This window comes from Meles meles, chromosome 10, assembly GCF_922984935.1.
Source record: "Meles meles chromosome 10, mMelMel3.1 paternal haplotype, whole genome shotgun sequence".
Lineage (NCBI taxonomy): Eukaryota > Metazoa > Chordata > Mammalia > Carnivora > Mustelidae > Meles > Meles meles.
The window spans coordinates 51,828,407-51,847,872 of NC_060075.1; the positions used below are offsets into that span (position 1 = coordinate 51,828,407).

A 19,466-nucleotide genomic window follows, 5' to 3' on the forward strand; every position below is an offset into this window, starting at 1 on the left:
ATGCCTCCAGCTTTGATCTTCTTTCTCAAGATTGCCTTGGTTATTTGGGTCTTTTGTGGTTTCATACATGTTTTTGAATTCCATACATGTTTTTCTGTTTCTGTGAAAAATGCCATTGGAATTTTGACAAAGATTGCATCCAATCTGTACGCTGCTTTGGGTAGTATGGGCATATTAATATTATATTCTTATTCTTCCAATTCACAAACACAGACTATTTTTCCATTTATTTATGTTTTCTTCAATTTCTTTCATCAGTGTCCTGTAGTTTTCAGTGGAGAGGTCTTTTGCCTCCTTGATTAAATTTATCCCTAGTTATTTTATTCTTTTTGATGTAATTACAAATGGAATTTTCTTAATTTCTTTTCTGATTATTTATTAGTATATAGAAACATAACAGAGTTTTGTATATTGATTTTGTATTCTGTAATTTGTCTAAATTTATTCTAATCGTTTTTCTGATGAAGTCTTTATTTTCTATATATAGTACCATGTCATCTGTAAATAGTGACTGTCTTACTTCTTTCATTCCAGTTTTGATGTGTTTTATTTCCTCTTCTAGCCTAATTGCTCTGGGTAGGATTTCTAATACTGAATAAAATTGAATAAAAGTAGTGAGAGTGAGCATCCTTATCTTGTTTCTGATCTTAGAGGAAAAGCTTTCTGCTTTTCACCATTAATGTTAGCTGTGGGCTTGTCATATATAGCCTTTTCATGTTGAGGTGCATGACCCCGATACTTTATTGACAACTTTTTTTGTTTTTTGTCATAAATGGATGTTGAATTTTGTCAAATGCTTTTTCTGCATCTAATGAGATGATCATGATTCTTATCCTTTATTTTGTTACTGTGGTGTATCATGTTGATTGATTTGTGGAAGTTCAGCTATCCTTGCATTCCTGGAACTAATCCCATTTGATCATGGTGTATGAGAATTTTAATGTACTATTAAAGTCAGTTTGTGAATATTTTGTTGAGGACTTTTGCATCTGTGTTCATCAGGGATATTGGTCTGTCAATTTTCGTATGGTTTCCTTGTCTAGTTTTGTTATCATGGTAATACTGGCCTTGAAAAAGGAGATTCCAAGAATTGGAGAAGGATTAGCATTAGTTTTCTTTAGATTTTATTTTTATTTAAGTAAGCTTTACGTCCAAAGTGAGATTTGAACGCATGACCCTGAGATCAAGAGTCACGTGCTCCACCAACTGAGCCAGCCAGGTGCCCCAGTAATTTTTTTCTTTTCTTTCCTTTTTTCTTTTTTGGTGGGCAGCAAAGCAAGGTTTATTGAGTGACTTACTGAGTGGTAGCAAAGTAATAGTATATGCTCCCAAGGAGAGAGGGGACCCGAAGGTGTTGCCCTAATTTTCCTTTAAATATTTCATAGAATTCACCCATGAAGCCATCTAGTCCTGGACTTTTGTTTGTTAGGAGGTTTTTGGTTCCTGATTCAGTTTTTCTATTTCTTCCTGATTTTGTCTTGGTAGGTTGTATGTTTGTAGGAATCCATCCATTTCTTCTAGCATGTCCAGTTTGTTGGTGTGTAGATGTTCATAGTAGTTTCTCAAGATCCTTTTATGTCTGTTATCAGTTGTAATTTCTCTTTCATTTCTGATTGTATTTACTTGAGTCTTCTATTTCTTGGTGAGTGTAGCTAAAGGTTTATCAATTTTATCTTTTCAAAGAACCAGCTCTTAATCGTATTGGTCTTTCTAGTCTCTATTTCATTTATTTCCACTATGATCTTTTGTTATTTCCTTCTACTAAGTTTGGGCTAAGTTTATTCTTCCCTTCCTAGTTCTTTCAGGTATAAAGTTAGATGTGTATTTGAGATTTTTCTTGTTTCTTAAGGGAAATTATTGCCATGAACTTCCCTCTTGAACTGCCTTTACTGCGTCTAATGAGTTTCAGTGTATTATATTTCCATTTTCATTTATCTCTATGTACCTTTTGAATTCTCCTTTGATTTCTAATTTCACCCATTGGTCATTGAGTAGCATTTTTGATGTCTATATATTTGTGACTTTTCCAGTTTCTTTGTTAACTGGTTTTAGTTTTATACCACTGAAATCACATTAAGCATCTTTTCCAATCACAGTCTTCTTAAATTTATTAAGACTTGTTTTGTGGCATAACATGTGATCTAATCAAGGGAATATGCTGTATATATCTGTTAAGTCCATCTTAATGTGTTAAGGCTGAGCTTTCCCTGATGATAATTTGTCTGGATGATCTATCTCTGATAAGTGGGGTATGATGTCACTACTATTATTATATTGCTATGTATTTCTCTCTTCATGTCTGTTAATGTTTGCTTTATACATTTAGGTGCTTCTGTGTTGGGTGCATAAATGTGTTATATTTTCTTGTTATACTGACCCATTTCTCATTATATAATGTACTTCTTTGTCTTATTACAGTCTTTAAGTCTATTTTGCTTAAATTCAGCTATGCCCCCTTTCTTTTTGTTTCCATTTAGATGGAATACCTTTTACCAACTTTCAGTCCTATCTTGACGTCTTAAGTGAGTCTCTTGTAGGTAGCATATAGATGGATTTTATTTATTTGAGAGCGAGCGAGCAAGCACGAGCTGAGGGGAGGGCAAAGGAAGAGAGAGGGAGAATCAGACTGCCCACTGAGCAGGGAGCACAAGGTGGGGTTCGATCCCAGAACCCTGGTATCATGACCTAAGCCAAAGGCAGATGCTTAAATAACTAAGCCATCCAGGCACCCCTACACCCCTATAATAGTCTATTTTAAGTTGATAACAAGTAAAGTTTGAATGCATTCTAAAGCCCTACAGTCTTACTATCTCCTCCCTCACATTTTAAGGTTTTGATGTCACAGTTTATACCTTTATATCTTGTGTATGCCTTAACAAATTATTGTATAATATTTTTACTACTATTTAGAATTACACATTTTTTCTTTTATGAATTTTAAAATTTTAATTCCAGTATAGTTAACATACAGCATTATGTTAGTTTCAGGTATCCAATATAGTGACCCAACAATTCAATATATTACTCAGTGCTCATCATGATAAGTGTATTATTTAATACCCATCATCAATTTCACCCATCTCTCCATCCACCTCCCCTCTGGTAACCATCAGTTTGTTTTCTATGTTGAGAGTCTGTTTCTTGTGTTCTTTTGTTTTTGTTCATTTATTTTGTTTCTTAAATTCCACATGAATGAAATTGTATGGTATTTGTTTTTCTCTGATAGACTTGTTTCACCTAGCATTATACTCCCTAGCAACATCCATGTACTTATCCATGGCAAGATTTCATTCCTTTTTATAGCTAAGTAATATTCCATTGTGTGTGTATACATGTGTGTGTATACATATCTCACACCTTCTGCATTCATTCATCCATCCATGGGACACTTGGCTGCTTCCATAATTTGGCTATTGTAAATAACGCTGCAATAAATGTAGGTGTGCATCTACCCCTCTGAATTACTGCTTTTGTATTCTTTAGGTAAAAACCTGTAGTGCGATTCCTGGATGTTAGGGTAGTTCTATTTTTAACTTTTTGAGAAACCTCCATACTTTTTCCACACAGTGGTTGTACCGGTTTGCATTGCCAACAACAGTGCAGGAGGGCTCCTTTTTCTCCACATCCTTGCCAACACCTGTTGCTTCTTGTGTTGTTGATTTTAGCTATTTTGACAGTTGTGAGGTGATATCTCTTTGTAGATTTGATGTGCATTTCCCTGATGATGAGTGATGAGGAGCATCTTTTCATGTGTCTGTTGGTATTTTTATGTCTTCTTTGGAGGAATGTCTGTTCATGTCTTCTCATTTTTCAATTGGATTGTTTTTTGGATGTTGAGATATAGAAGTTCTGTATAAGTTTTGGGTACTAACCCTTTATTAGAGAGGACAATGCAAATATCTTCTCCATTGCTGCCTTTTAGTTTTGTTTCCTTGCCTCAGAAGACATACCCAGAAAAGAGTTGCTGTGCTCTTTTCTAGTATTTTCATAGTTTTCTGTCTTATATTTAGCTCTTTAACCCATTTTGAGTGGTCTAGTTCATTCTTTTGCATGTTGTTGCCCAGTTTTCCCAACACCATTTGTTGAAGAGATTGTCTTTTTCCCATTGGATATTCTTTCCTGCTTTGTTGAGATTAACTGACCATATAATTGTGGGCTTATTTCTGGGTCTTCTCTTTTGGTCCAATGATCTATATGTCTGTTTTTGTGCCAGGATCGTCCTGTTTTGATTCCTGCAGCTTTGTAATATAACTTAATATCCAGATTGTGATGCCCCCAGCTTTGCTTTGGTTTTTCAAGACTGCCTTGGCTATTAGGAGTCTTTTGTGGTTCCACACAAATTTTGGGATTGTTTGGTTGATTCTAGTTCTGTAAAAAGTGCTATTGGAATTTTGATTGAGATAGCATTAAATATGTAGAATTGCTTTGGGTTGTATAGATATATTAACAATATTTGTTTCTCCAATGTAAGCACACAAAATCTATTCCTTTATATTGTCCTCAATTTTTTCATCAATATTTTATAGTTCTTAAGAGTACAATCTTTTATCTTTTTGTTTAGGTTTATTCCTAAGTATCTTATTATTTTTGCTGCACCAGTAAATGGGACTGTTTCCTTAATTTCTCTATCTGCTGCTTTATTATCGGTATATAGAAATGCAACAGGGGTGCCTGGATGGCTCAGTTGGTTAAGCGTCTGCCTTTGGCTCAGGTCATGATCCCAAGGTCGTGGGATCAAGCCCTGCATCAGGCTCCCTGCTCAGTGGGGAGCCTGCTTCTCCCTCTCCTGTCACTCCCCCTGCTTGTGCTCTCCTGCTCAAATGAATAAAATCATTAAAAAGGAAGAAAGAAAGAAATGCAATGGATATCTGTAGATTGATTTTGTATCCTGCCACTTTACTGTATTTATCCATTTTAGCAGTTTTTTGATGGGAGTCTTTTCGGTTTCATATATATATATATATATATATATATATATATATATATATATATAGTATGTCTTTTGCAAAGAGTGAAAGTTTGCCTTCTTTCTGGCCGATTTGAATGCCTTTCATTTATTTTGTTGTTGTCGTCTGATTGCTGTGGCTAGGATTTCCAGTACTATGTTGAGTAAAAGTGCCAAGAGTTGACATCATTGTCTTGTTCCTAACCTTAGGGGAAAGGCTCTGTTTGTCCCCACTAAGGATGATGTTAGCTGTGGCTTTTTTTATAAATGGCCTATATTATGTTGTAGTATGTTCCTTTATACCGACTTTATTGAGGGTGTTTGTCATGAATGGATGTTATACTTTGTCAAATGCTTTTTTCAGTGTCTATTGAAATTATCATATGGTTCTTTGATCCTCTTGATGTGATGTGTCATGTGATTGATTTACAAATATTGAACCACCCTTGTAATCCAGGAATAAATCCTTGGTCATGGTGAATGATTTTTTTAATGTATTATTGGATTCTGTTTGCTAGTATTTTGTCGAGGATATTTGCATTTATGTTCATCAGAGATCTTGGCCTGTAATTCTTGTTTTTTTGTGGTGTCTTTAATTTTGGTATCAGGCTAATGCTGGTCTCATAGAATGAATTTGGAAGTTTTCCTTCCTTTCCTATTTTTTGGAATAGTAGGAGAAGAATAGATAAAACTCTTCTTTAAATGTTTGGCATAATTTGCTTGTGAAACTATCTGGTCTTGGAGTTTTGTTAGGAACTTTTAAATTATTGACTCAATTTTGTTGCTGGTAATTTCAAATTTTCTATTTCTTCCTGCTTCAGTTTTGGTCAGTTATGTTTCTAGGAATTTATCCATTTCTTCTAGGTTGTGCAGTTTGTTGGCATATAGTTTTTCATAATATTCTCTTAGTTATATTTCTATGGTGTTTATTTCTAATCTCTCATTTGTGGTCTTATTTATTTGGGTCCTTTCTCTTTTTTTTCCATAAGTCTGTCTGGTGACTTATCAATTTTATTGATTTTTTTTTTTTTTTTCAAAGAACCAGCTCCTTGTTTCATTGAGCTTTTCTACTTTTTCGTTTCTGTATCATTTATTTCTGCTCTAATCTTTATTACTTTCTTCCTTCTGCTGACTTTAGGTTTGTTGTTCTTTTTCTAGCTCCTTTAGGTGTAAGATTAGGTTGTTTGACATTTTTCTTCTTGAGGTAGGCCTGTTTTCCTACATACTTTCCTCTTATGAGCACTTTTGCTGCATCAAAGTTTTTAGGGACTATTATGTTTTCAGTTTCATTTGTTTCCAAGTACTTAATTTCTTCTTTCTTTTCCTGGTTGACCCATTGATTATTTAGTAGAATGTTATTTAACCTCCTTGTATTTGTGGTCTTTCCAGATGTTTTTCTTGTTGACTTCTAATTTCATAATGTTGTAGTCAGAAAAGATGCATGGTGTGAATTTGATCTTTTTAAATTTGTTTCAAAGGTTTGTTCTGTGGCCTAATACATGATCTGTTCTGGATAGTGTTCAATGTGCACTTGAAGAGAATACACTTTCTTTAGGATGGTGTATTCTAAATATATGTTAAATCCATCTGGTCCATTGTGTCTCTCAAAGCCACTGTTTTTTTGGTTTTTTGGGGTTTTTTTTTTTTTTTGATTTTCTGTTTGGATGATCTGTCCTTTGATGTGTGGGGTATTAAAGTCCCCTACTATTATTATAGATTATTTCCCTTATATTTGTTTTTATTGTTTTATGTATTTGGGTGTCTCCATGTTGACTGCATAAATATTTACAATTGTTATATCTTCTTCCTATATCATTTTTCATTATTACATAGTGCTCTTCTTTGTCTCTTGTTATAGCTTTTGTTTTATTTTTTTTAAAGGGTGGTTGAGTCCTTCTCATTCTTTTTTTTTTTTAATATTTTATTTATTTGACAGAGAGAGATCACAATTAGGCAGAGAGGCAGACAGAGAGAGAGGAGGAAGCAGGCTCCCTGCAGAGCAGAGAGCCCGATGTGGGGCTCGATCCCAGGACCCTGGGATCATGACCTGAGCCGAAGGCAGAGGCTTAACCCGCTGAGCCACCCAGGTGCCCCTATAGCTTTTGTTTTAAAGTCTTCTGTCCAATATAAGTGTTGCAACTCCGGCTTTTTTTTGAAATCCATTTGCATGACAAATGTTTCTCTATCCTCTCAGTTTCAATTGGCAGGTGTTTTTATGTCTAAAATGACTCTCTTGTAGGCAGCATATAGATGGGTCTTGTTTTTTTAAATCTGTTCTGTCATTTTATGTCTTTTCTTTGGAAAATTTGGAAAATTTCTTTTTTCATTCCAAGGTAGTATTTGTCTTTTTTTTAAAGTTAAGTGGGGCAGAGAGGGAGAGCGAGAATCTTAAGCAGGCTCCACACCCAGCACTGAGCCTGACTTGGGGCTCGATCTCAGGACCCTGAGGTCATGACCTGAGCCAAAATCAAGAATTGGATGCTTATGGGGTGCCTGGGTGGCTCAGTTGTTAAGTGTCTGCCTTTGGCTCGGGTCATGATCCCAGGATCCTGGGATTGAGCCCCGCATCAGGCTCTCTGCTCAGTGGGAAGCCTGCTTCTCCCTCTCCCACTCCCCCTGCTTGTGTTCCCTCTCTCGCTGAGTCTCTCTGTCAAATAAATAAATAAAATCTTAAAATAAGAATTGGACGCTTAACTGACTAAGCCACCCAGGTGCAAACCTCATTCCAAAATATTATCAATTGACATGTATTTATTGCCATAGATATACATGTATTTATGTATATATGAATGCATATGTAAATGTAAACACGTATGTATGTATGTGTTTACGTATATATATATATATAGTGGAGTTTCTGGACAATTTTCTCTGATCCTCTTTTATGATTTGCTGGTTTTCATTAGTGATACATTTGGATTTTTAAAAAAATCTTTGCATATTCGTTAGTGGTTTTTGATTTGTGGTATAACATCTTCTGCATAGCCTATATTAAATTGATCGTTATGTTTGAACCCATTCTTTATTCCTCCTATCTCCGTGTTTTAGGTGTATGGTGTCATATTTTACATCCTTTATTTTGTGAGTTCCTTGACTGATTTTTTTTTTTTTAAGATTATTTATTCATGAGGGACAGAGAGAAGCAGAGTGAGAATCAGGCTCTCTAAGGAACAGGGAGCCCAATGTGGGACTTGATCCCAGGACCTCGGGATCAGGACCTGAGCTGAAGGCAGGTGCTTAACCATCTGAGCCACCCAGGCAATTCAGCCTTGACTGACTTTTCACAAAAATATTCAATTTTAGGTGTTTTCTACCTTCATACTATAATTTTTGGTCTTTCGTTTCCACTCAGAGTTCCCTTTAATATTTCTTGCAGGGTTTAGTTGTTGTGAGCTCTTTATCGTTTTTGTTTGGGAAACTCTATCTCCTACTCTGAATAATAGCCTTGGTAGACAAGAGTATTCTTGGATGCCATTTTTCCCATTCAGCACTTTCAATATACCATGGTACTCCTTTCTGGCTTGGAAAGTTTATGCTGAAAAATCCACTGACAGCTAATTTATGGGGTTTTCTTTGTATATGAATGTCTTCCTTGTCTTACCATTTTTTTTTTTTTTAAGATTTTATTTATTTGACAGAGATCACAAGTAGGCAGAGAGGCAGGCAGAGAAAGAGAGAGAGAGTGGAGGAAGCAGGCTCCCTGCCCAGCAGAAAGCCCGATGCGGGACTCAATCCCAGGACCCTGAGATCATGACCTAAGCTGAAGGCAGAGGCTTAACCTACTGAGCCAACCAGGTGCCCCATTGTCTTACCACTTTTAATACATTTTCATTATCTCTGTATTTTTTCATTTTAATTACAATATATCTTTGTGTAAATCTGCTTTTTTGGGGTTTCTGTGCCTCCTGGATATGTTTCCTTCCCTGGTTTAGGGAAGTTTCCAGCTATTTCTTCAAATAAATTCTCTGCCCCCTTGTCTCTTTCTTTGGACTCAAAAATATTAACATTATATTTGATGGAGTCACTGAGTTTCCTATGTCTGTTCTTATTTTGCAGGATTCCCCCCCCCCCCCATTTTGTTCAGCTTGATTACTCTGTCTTTTAGGTCATTAATTCCTGTACTTCTAGCCTGCTGTTTATTCCATCAAGCACGTTTCTCACTTTGTTTATTGGGCTCTTTATCTCTGCTATGTTATTCCATCTCACTGTCTTAATGGTCTCACTGAGGTGCTTCACTTTTTTCTCAAGTCCAGTGCATATTCCTTTGATCATTGCTTTAAATTCTTTACTAGGCATGCTATTATATGTTTCACTTAGATCTCTGGCCATGGCCATGTCTTGTTCTTTCATTTTGGACAGATTTCTGTTTCTGTGTCAGGAAAATTAGTTCTGTCTCCTTTACCTGAGGGTAATGACTTTATGAAGAAGAGGTCCTACATGTAGTTGCTACAGTATATTGTGTCCCATTTCCCATGGCCTAGCACTTCTGGGAATGTCTCCAATGTGTCCTGGTGTCTTTATCCTTCAGACTAGTCATTTGCCTGTTGTGGGCAGGGTTTGGTTTCTGGTTTGTATGTGGCACATTTTACCTAGGTGTGCTCTTATCTGCATATAAATGAGATCTCTCTAAATGAGATCTCTCACTGCCGCCATGGGAACTGAGGCCTCCAAACATGCAAATCAGGAGATGCAGTGTTGGCAGGAGTTTGGGGCAGTCTTCTGGGACGGCCTACTGTCCTGAGACTGAGGCAAGCATGAATGGAAAGGGCAATTCTTCCAGACCACAGGACTTGGTGTAAATGAATTAAGACCAAGTGTTTGCATTGTGCTGGTTCCCACAGATGGCTCTGCTTTTATGCTGATGGGCGGGGGATAGTCCCACAGATGGCCAGTTCCTGTATTCCTGGAGGGCATCTCTCCATGAACCCTGTCTCTCTGATGAGCAAACAACCTCCCCACTATGTGCCCTTCACATTCCTCTTTCCAGGCTCTATGTTCACAGGCTGTTTGCAGCTGCCCTTGGAGAGAAGACAGGCAATGTCCTCCAAGCTCTCCTAGAGCCAAACATGGTAACTTTTAAAACTCCCGGCTTTAAGCACCACTGGTTGCATGAAGTCACAAAATATGAGCCCTCCTTCTTTCCAAGCCAATTGTTATGGGGATTTGTTTTCCTTGTGTGTTCTCCTGTATGCTAGTATATCTTTTGACCTTCTCTGTGACCATGGCTCCCTTCCCACTGCTGTTGCCATAATCCATTTCTCTCCCAAGCCACATCTCTGTCCTTTCTACTTGATTGCTGTGGCCTTTTCTCTACCTTTCTTTGTGGAGTTTGTTCTGCCAGTCTTCAGATAGATTTCTGGGGTATTTAGGATGATACGATAGATATCTAGTTGTACTTGTGGAATGAGGCAAACCTTGGGTCCTCCTATTCAGCTGCCATCTTCCCTTCCTTCTACAAGTAGGCCTCTATCACAGAAAGACTGGGCGGGTAGTAGTTAGCCAAGAACTGTCTCTCCATTTGTTACAGTCCCATAGGACGCAGGCTCTCAAGCCTGCTATCCACCAGAGCCAAGTGATCAAGAGGTATTCACTGGCTGGCAGCCATAAAAACTAGAGCATCAGACTTGTGTAACAGCTTCTCTCCAGGAGATATCATTCCCTTGGAGTGCGGCAGAGGAAGGATGCAAAGATGGTAAGCACTGGCCACCACCTTCACAGTGTACTCCAGCAAGCCCTTTGCTCTTTTGAGAGGTCTGCTGCTTTAAGATAACAAGATAACAAGTCTCTTTCACACATGGGCAAGACGTTTAAGAACCATTTCTCAGCTTGTTATATAGCCTTGTGGATCTCATGAACATGAGCTCCATTGGCTTTCAAAGCTAGATACCTGGGGAGCTGGTCTCTCCAGTGCCTGTCTTAAAAATGTGGGGTTCAAACTCTTTGCTACTCAGAGAGAAGCTTTTAGTTCCCTTCCAATTGTGGGTTGCTGTGCCAAGGGTGGGGTTTATGGTGAGATTGTGTCTCAGCCTTTCCTACTTGCTTAGATGTCAGTTTTATTTGCCAGATGTGTAGAAGGTGCTCTGGTAGTTTTGTTTTCCAAGGGAATTGTTCTGTATGTAGCTGGAAGTGAATTCAGGATCTTCCAACACTGCCACTTTGAACCAGCCTCTTCCTGCTTAAGTTGTTTAAAGCAGTTCAACCCCAGCATCTTGCCTGTCTCTTCAACACTTTCTCAACACCACCTCAACCACTTAGTGACCTTAAGCATGAACTCCCTCTGTTTTACAAATGACACTGAGTCAGAATATGGAAGAGTGCTGAGGTAAGAGAAAATAATTATCTGTGCCTGCAGGAAATTAAAGTAGTAAAATTAGTTGGTAAGCTCTGTAAAGCAGATGCTGTTACTTCATCCTTGTGGCCCTAGCACCATACTCAAAATTGTAAATAACCATCTGCATAACATGGAACTAAAGTATTGCCAAGAATAAGGGAGGTAGGGGGAGTGGATGATGATGATTACATGGAACTCAGGAGCCACCTGAAAAGTGAGGGAATGGAAGCATGAACAGCAGAGGTGATGTGTGACAGTGGTTCAGCTAGGAGTTCATGTCCCAGGTGACTTTGTCATTGCCCTTCCAGGTGCTGTGATCCTTCTACCAGGGGACACTTCCCAGCTTCTTCCTGATTGGGGATAAGGGCCTCCTGATAATTTGTTGACTATGGAACTTTTCTGTGGGCAAATGCACACACAATATTTAAATGTAATTTTAGGGGATTCTCAAGCAGGATCATTCCCTGGAGCTGCCCCATCCTCCTAGCAGCCTTCGTTCCTTGGGATAGGCTATGTTGCATTGTACTCTGCTGGATCAGAATCTCAGTGGCATGCTGTTTATTAGAGGCCAGTTCTTGAGTGGTTCCTGGGCCAGATGATGTAGCAGGTGACTCTCTCCTCTCTTTTGTCTTCTCAGTTCAAAGGTTATATCCTGAGGGATTTGCTTCTTTTAGAAACTGCATCTGTTTTATCCTAGTTGGTATTTAAAATCTATTTTGAATAACATTGACTTGGATTCCCTTTCCCTGAGACTTGGCAGGGCCCTTCTGGTGCAGCCCTCCACCAACTACTTCTGTCACTGGTGCCCCTTGTATTAAACTAGTGGTGGGCTGGGGCAGGGGGGGGTTCTGCAGTGCCAACCCTTTGTCCACCTACATTGCATTTTTCTCCCCAAAATGACTAATGACCCAAGTGGAACCCTTTATATTTTATCCTGTTCTCTGACATCTGCAAAAACCAAACTATGATTGGTCAAGAGTAAACACGCTCATAGAGGTATACCCAAAGTCATACCCCAAATTCATAGCAGCGCTCAAACACAGCTCTTGTCACCAAATCCTAGGATATATATATATATATATATAAATTTTTTTTAAATTCAGCTAGATTCAGTTTAGATGATCCCAGTTTTGTTGGCAACATCCAAAGCTTCATAGTCAGGAGCCAGTTGAACATATGCCACCTTTTTTCTCTGGGGTCTGATCAGGGTGTTGACCTTAGCCATGTCAATGTCATAGAGCTTCTTCACAGCCTGCTTGATCTGGTGCTTGTTGGCCTTGATATCCACAGTGAACATAAGTATGTTTTCTTCTCTTTTTTTCATGGCTGACTTGGTAATCAGGGGGAACTTCATGATGGCATAGTGGTAAAGCTCATTTCTCCTGGGGTGCACTCTTTGGAAGATATTTGGGCTGTCAAAATGTAGATGACATGTGGAGATGCCTGAGTGGCTCAGTCAGGCGTCTGCTTCAGCTTGGGTCATGATCCTGGGATCAAGTCCTGTGTCAGGTTCCCTACTCAGCAGGGAGTCTGCTTCTCCCTCTCAAATGAATAAATAAAATCTTAAAAAAAAAACAACAAAAACCAGATGTCTTTCAGCACTGCTTTCTTGGCCTTCAAAGTCTTTGTGAAAAGACAGGTTCTACTTTTCAATGATTTGCTTTTTCTAGAGTCTATACAGTTCTTTTTGATTGGCAAACTGAAATGTCAAGGACTATCCTCTAGTGAACACAGAGCTCGTTACTTTATTCCAACATCTATTTTCTAAAAGGACTTTGCTGCTGTTTAGTACCGTTCATTCATTTATTCAGTAACTACTGAGCATGTCCTCTGCTGGGAGAGCACTGAAGTATAAATTAGATACAATTTAGGGGCTGACCTGTTCCCATGGATTTTTTGGTTTTGTTTTTTGGACATTGACTGATTTTTTGTCTCCTGCAGAAATGCCAGATAATGCAGCAGCTCTGTTGGGTGCTTGCTGTAAACTCCAGATTATTCCTTCGCTGTGTCACTTGGTAAGGAACCTTTCAGTGGGGATTTGGGGATGGGCACCTAACAACTGATAAAACACCTTTCGGAATTTTCATCTACAGTAGCCCCTCAAAATAGGTTAAACCAAGTATTATTACTAACCTGACTTTTTAAATACACCATCCACATCACACCAGACATCCTACCATATAGGAAGAGTGAGGCTGAGAGGAAAGCATTTGTACAAAGATCTTGCTTGCAGAGCTAGGACCCAGCTCTCTCATTAGATTCTAAATCTCAAGCTTTTCCCACTGTTTGGAGACCGAATTTTGGCTAAGGTTTTGTTGTAACTTTGCAGGGAAGGGGCCTGACACCCTGGTATTTGCAATGGCAGTGCTAGGGCTAGACCAGTTTGATTCAGCTCTGCATCTAATTCACCAAGGAGGTATTTGAGAGGACTGCTTTGTCTCAGATCATTAGCTGTATGTCCTAAAGAAATTTCATGGCAAGAGTAAGAGTTAGGTGATGATGACTTTAACCCTAGAGAGTCAAGATTAAGCTTTTCCTTTTTAAATTACAAACTGGGTAATTAATAGAAGGAGCCATGAGTAGTCTCTCCAGAAGCCACTCTAATGGGCAGATGTTGTTCAGCCTGGGGCAAAGTAGCTGAGCACACCAGGCTGGATTAGTTACTAAGAGCCCAGACCAATATACTCTGTAGGCTCAAAAGAGCAAAGCTCAGAGCTCTGCTCCCAGATCTAGGAAGCAGGTATCAAGATTAAGTGCCTGGCCAGGATCCTGAAATTTGTTACCCATCCACTAATACCATGCTTAGTGCTTTAGGTATTTCTGTGCATAGCAAAGACATCTGAATAAGGCATGATTCTAAGGAGCAGTGTGGAACCCATTCACAAATGAAAGTAGATTCTACCCACCCAGAGGAATGCTGGATTCTTATACTTTGACCACTAAAACTGAACTACTTGGAAACATGCCACCATTATGTTCTGGGGCCAGCTGTGGGTCAAGTCCAGTGGTATAGTTGGGATATGGAGACAATAAGTACCATTACCTGTGTGCAGTCATTATGATGACAGTAGGTAAATGCTTAGCATTTCCCAGATTACCCTTAGTAAGATTTACAAAATTATCAAAATATCGCAAGAACATATTAGCTAATTCCCTTTCCCAACAAACTCACACTTACTTGTCATCTTCCTTGCAGTCAGCATTAGATTTGATCTTCGTGTTCCCTCCAAGTTCTTCTTTGTTGGTCCTAGAGTAGCCAGGAGTAGCAGCCACATTTGGAGTTCCAGGATGACTGGTATTCTACACTGACACAAACCTACCCACCCATGGAGTCGTTTGCTTTTCCAGATCTGCTTAACATAGACAAAGAAAAAATTTTCCTTTAAACAATTTCCTGGGCATCTTCACATAATCTGCCCTAGATAGTGCAACAACTCTTAAGATAGTGAGGCTCCTGCCTCCTGAAGGAATTTCGGTGTCAAATGTACCTGCTTTCCTATCTTCTCCTGTCTACTGGCCAGAGTAACTTCGAAAGCCTTTCGGAAGAGCTTTTAGAAGAATAGCATCAGGTAGAATCATCAGTGGAGGCTGTTCATTTTGCCCTACCACCCTTTGCGTGACTGTAAGTGTCTGTGGGCACGTGGGGCTGGCGGCTGTTCAGAGAAAGAACATGGATGCTGCCCAGACTGCGGTAGTGGAGCTCATTCTTAAGTTACTGGGATGTGGTTCTTCTACCAGAGAGCAAGCCTAATCCACTTTCTAAAGCAAAATTGAGAGTTTCTGATCTTGGCCAAAGGCTGGTGTAAAGTCTGTGGTAACAGTGTGTGAGTGGTAGTTGGTAAATCTACATGGTGTAGACCTATAAGGCTTAAGTACTTTTATAGTCAAGTGACTGCTGCCCTTCAGGGCAAGCTTTTAGTAAGGTTAGCATTGCTTAGGACATTTCTTGAAATCTTTTGGATTCCCTTCAGATTCAGTTGAAATTCATACATACTTTATAATTACTGAAGATTAAAAAAAAATAAGTAAACCTATAAAGATTAGCCAATTTGATTTTTACCAGGCATTCAAAATCAGATGAGATTAATGTAGAGAATACAATTTAAAAAAAAAGTGAAGTGTCACAAAATTTCAAATGTTCTGAAAACTTGTAATTAGAGCAGCGTCTGAAGTTCTCTGAACTCTTTCTAGAGTTCTAGAAGCTCTCTGAAGAGCTAACATTCATTCAACACATTGAGGGCCATGTCTTATGACGGACCAGGGCCCTGGGCTCCTAAAAAGCTTAGGTTTTAGAAAACAGACTAAACAGTTACTGTCAAGAGGATAGTTTCAGAAAGACAGTAGGGTAATAGTGGCTGGGATACAGGGGTAGAAGGGCGAGTAGGAAAGACTCTTCTGAAGAGGCATTGCAGAAGACAATGAGAGAGAAGAAAAGGGTTTACATGGAACTCTGGAGAGAATGTCCCAGGTAGGAATAGCAAAGGTTCTTTAGGCAGGAAGCGTAACTAAACAGTGGTACCTACCCCTTTGAGGAGATCAAGCAACTATTTAAGAAATAAAAAAAAGAAAAATCAAACCATACATACTGTTTCTATGGGAAAATTACATTCTGAAGTTTCTCATCTCCTGAAGTTAAGGGATCTAGTAAAAGGCAGAATTCAGAGTGGAGATTCAGTCAGAACTCCAGGCAAATTGGAAAAATCCAGTGTAAGGTCCTGGCCTGGGAGAAATAGCTCTTATTACATCTTAAGGGTTTTTCTGCACCACTTGGAAAATTTAAAAAACAGTAACAATTTAATTTTTCCCCATGATCATCTAGAAGTGCATTACAATTCAGCTATGTGGATTATCTGTAACATTTTTAAGTGAATTTGCTTCAATATGTCATTTCAGCTCCGTGTTCTCTCTGATGATGGAGTATCTGATCTTGAAAACCCAGACTTGGCTCCTCTGAAGGATATGGAAATGTTTATGATTGTGCAGCGTTTGTTTGCCTCAGCTGACATGAACCTGGAGAGAATGCAGTCATCTGTGAAAGTTGTCACCCAGAAGGACCCTAACATTTTCCCATTAATTCTTTATATAAGCCTAAATGGACTCTGTGCTTTAAGCAGAGCACATTAATAACATCATATATGAATTACAAATACATGTTATCAGCCAAGGCTGGATATTTTCCAGCATTGTTAAGATACTACTGAGTTTAGCCACTAGGTACTCTATAAACAGTTTTTCATAAAAGGCCTATGCTGGTGACCCAGTGTCTAAGTTAGATTCTAGCATCTGAAGAGTTAGAGGATGGTTGAGAATTCTAAGCCAGTGTACAGATTTTTTTTCACAGAAAAAATGGGTCCATTTATTTCTTTCTGCTATACAAAAACAGCTGAATATGACACTTTGATCCAAAAATTCATTTTAAATCGTGAATGCTCCAGGAAGACAATTAATAGAAGTCTGTGGTACAGATGTGCTGATTGACAAATGAACTGTAAATGCCATTATAGTACATATACTCTGCTAAACAAAATTACACTAATCTAGTAGCAGGACCCCCTTCCTTAGGGGTCTAGCTATAGACATTTTTTTTTTTTGTAATGTTTTGACGAACATACCAATCCTATGTCTAGAACAATGCCGATTTCCCATGCATTCTCGACTTTTAATTTATGAAATACTACATACTGTATCAAAGGAAACTCTGAACTGTGTATATTTTACATTCTGCTTGAAATTCTTCTATAAATAACTTAGAGTGTCTCTCTGGTGCCTCTGATTCCACTGCCACTAACTACTGGGGACCTGAAACCACTTTTCCTTAGCAAAAAGTAGCTAAGACTTCCTCCTAGACTTAGTCTTACCTTAGGAGCAGGGAGGATAGAAGTAGCCGTTGTTGAAAGAGAAATGTGTTACTCAGCACTTTTTTTTTTTTTAAGATTTTATTTATTTTAATTGATAGAGAGAGATCACAAGTAGGCAGAGAGGCAGACAGAGAGAGAGGAAGGGAAGCAGGCTCCCTGCTGAGCAGAGAGCCCGATGCGGGACTCGATCCCAGGACCCTGAGATCATGACCTGAGCCGAAGGCAGCGGCTTAACCCACTGAGCCACCCAGGCGCCCCAGCACTTTTTTTTAACCTCAACATCATCTATTTCTCTCTTTTCTGCTCTTCAGATTTTAATGAACATTAACATGGAAGAAATGAAACAAAATAACCCTTTCATCACCTCAAAAATAAGACTAAATCTTGGGGGTGCCTGGGTGGCTCAGTGGGTTAAGCCTCTGCCTTCGGCTCAGGTCATGATCTCAGGGTCCTGGGTTCGAGCCCCGCATCGGGCTCTCTGCTCAGTATGGAGCCTGCTTCCTCTCTCTCTGCCTGCCTCAAATAAATAAAATCTTTAAAAAAAAAATAAGACTAAATCTTACGCAAATAGTTCCAATACATGAAAAAAAGGAGAGTTGTACACTGTGTGGCAACAACAGAAAACAGACCTTATAACAAACTGGAAAGGAATCTGCTGAAGTGAAAATAGTTGTGCTACAACAGTGGCACTATACATGCCTTTTTGTCTTTCTGAAATAAGTTTTATCAACAAAAAATTGATGGCAGATTTTCTAAGAATCTACTTGTGTAAACACATAGCTACACATGTATCACAAGGCAGTGGGAAGCTCCTTTAAGAGTCTATGAGAAGGGGCGCCTGGGTGGCTCAGTGGGTTAAGCCGCTGCCTTCAGCTCGGGTCATGATCTCGGGGTCCTGGGATCGAGTCCCACATCGGGCTCTCTGCTCAGCGGAGAGCCTGCTTCCCTTCCTCTCTCTCTGCCTGCCTCTCTTGTGATTTCTCTCTGTCAAATAAATAAATCTTTAAAAAAAAAAAAAAAAAAAAAGAGTCTATAAGAAACTGGACAGTGATTCCTTTGGGGAGAGGATTTAGAAGTTGGGACAAGAGGCTGGGGTGTTACCCTTCTATTCCTGTTATAATTTTGTACATACTAACCGCTTAAAAAAAAACCAACCGGGGGCGCCTGGGTGGCTCAGTGGGTTAAGCCGCTGCCTTCAGCTCAGGTCATGATCTCAGGGTCCTGGGATCGAGTCCCACATCGGGCTCTCCGCTCAGTGGAGAGCCTGCTTCCCTTCCTCTCTCTCTGCCTGCCTCTCTTGTGATTTCTCTGTCAAATAAATAAATAAAATCTTTAAAAAAAAAAACAACAAAAAACAACCAACCAAAGCCAAGCCAAAAAAATACAAAAGCAACAGAAACTAAAAGATCAGCTTCAGGCAGAAAGAAAAAAGGCCACCCCAGCACATGCCAAAAAGTTTGGGTTACATCAAATAGACAACTAAGGCATTTGGCCATTTCTACAACTATCAGCTAGTTACCCTGTTGGATTGTGTCTTAAAAATTTGCAATTAAGGGCACCCTCTGCTCAGGTCATGATCCCAAGGTCTTGGGATAGAGCCCCCTCATGGGGCTCCCTACTCAGCAGGAAGCCTGCTTCTCCCTCTGCCACTCTCCCGCTTGTGTTCCCTCTTTCACGCAAAATCTTTTTTAAAAAATTGCAATTAAGGGGCACCTGTGTGGCTCAGTGGGTTAGGCCGCTGCCTTCGGCTCAGGTCATGATCTTGGGGTCCTGGGATCGAGTCCTGCATCGGGCTCTCTGCTCAGCAGGGAGCCTGCTTCCCTCTCTCTCTCTCTGCCTGCCTCTCTACTTGTGATCTCTGTCAAATAAATAAATAAAATCTTGAAAAAAAAATTGCAATTAAGGGGCCCCTGGATGGCTCAGTGGGTTAAAGCCTCTGCCTTTGGCTCAGGTGATGATCCTAGGGTCCTGGGATCAAGCCCCACATGGGGCTCTCTGCTCTGCAGGGAGCCTACTTCCTCCTCTCTCTACCTGCCTCTGTGCCTACTTGTGATCTTTGTCAAATAAATAAAATCTTAAAAAAAAAATTGCAATTAAAAAGGATGTAGCCATATGCTGCTACAGGTCTCCCCAGCCCCGCAGTTACTGCCATGCCTTAGCAGACCCCACTGTGACATGGTGGGCAAAGTAGTGCTGGGCATGCTCGAGTGGGCTTCCAAAAGGCTCTTCTAAGTAACTAGTATCTTCATCACTACATACAATGAACTAGTATCCTCATCACCACATACGATTAATTGTAAATGTACATTTACATTTGTAAGCAAATTCTGGT

At 39.4% G+C, this 19,466-nt stretch overlaps 1 protein-coding gene across 1 annotated transcript in view; it reads left to right on the forward strand.

The window, feature by feature from the left end:
• GSDME (gasdermin E) overlaps positions 1–17,031 on the forward strand; it is a 74,031-nt gene extending 57,000 nt beyond the window's left edge. Inside the window, exons 9-10 of the mRNA XM_046021649.1 lie at positions 13,218–13,291; positions 16,170–17,031. Coding sequence (XP_045877605.1) covers positions 13,218–13,291; positions 16,170–16,400 — 305 coding nt within the window. The 3' untranslated portion in view covers positions 16,401–17,031. The remainder of the gene's footprint in view (positions 1–13,217; positions 13,292–16,169) is intronic.
• The last annotated feature ends 2,435 nt before the right edge of the window (positions 17,032–19,466 follow it).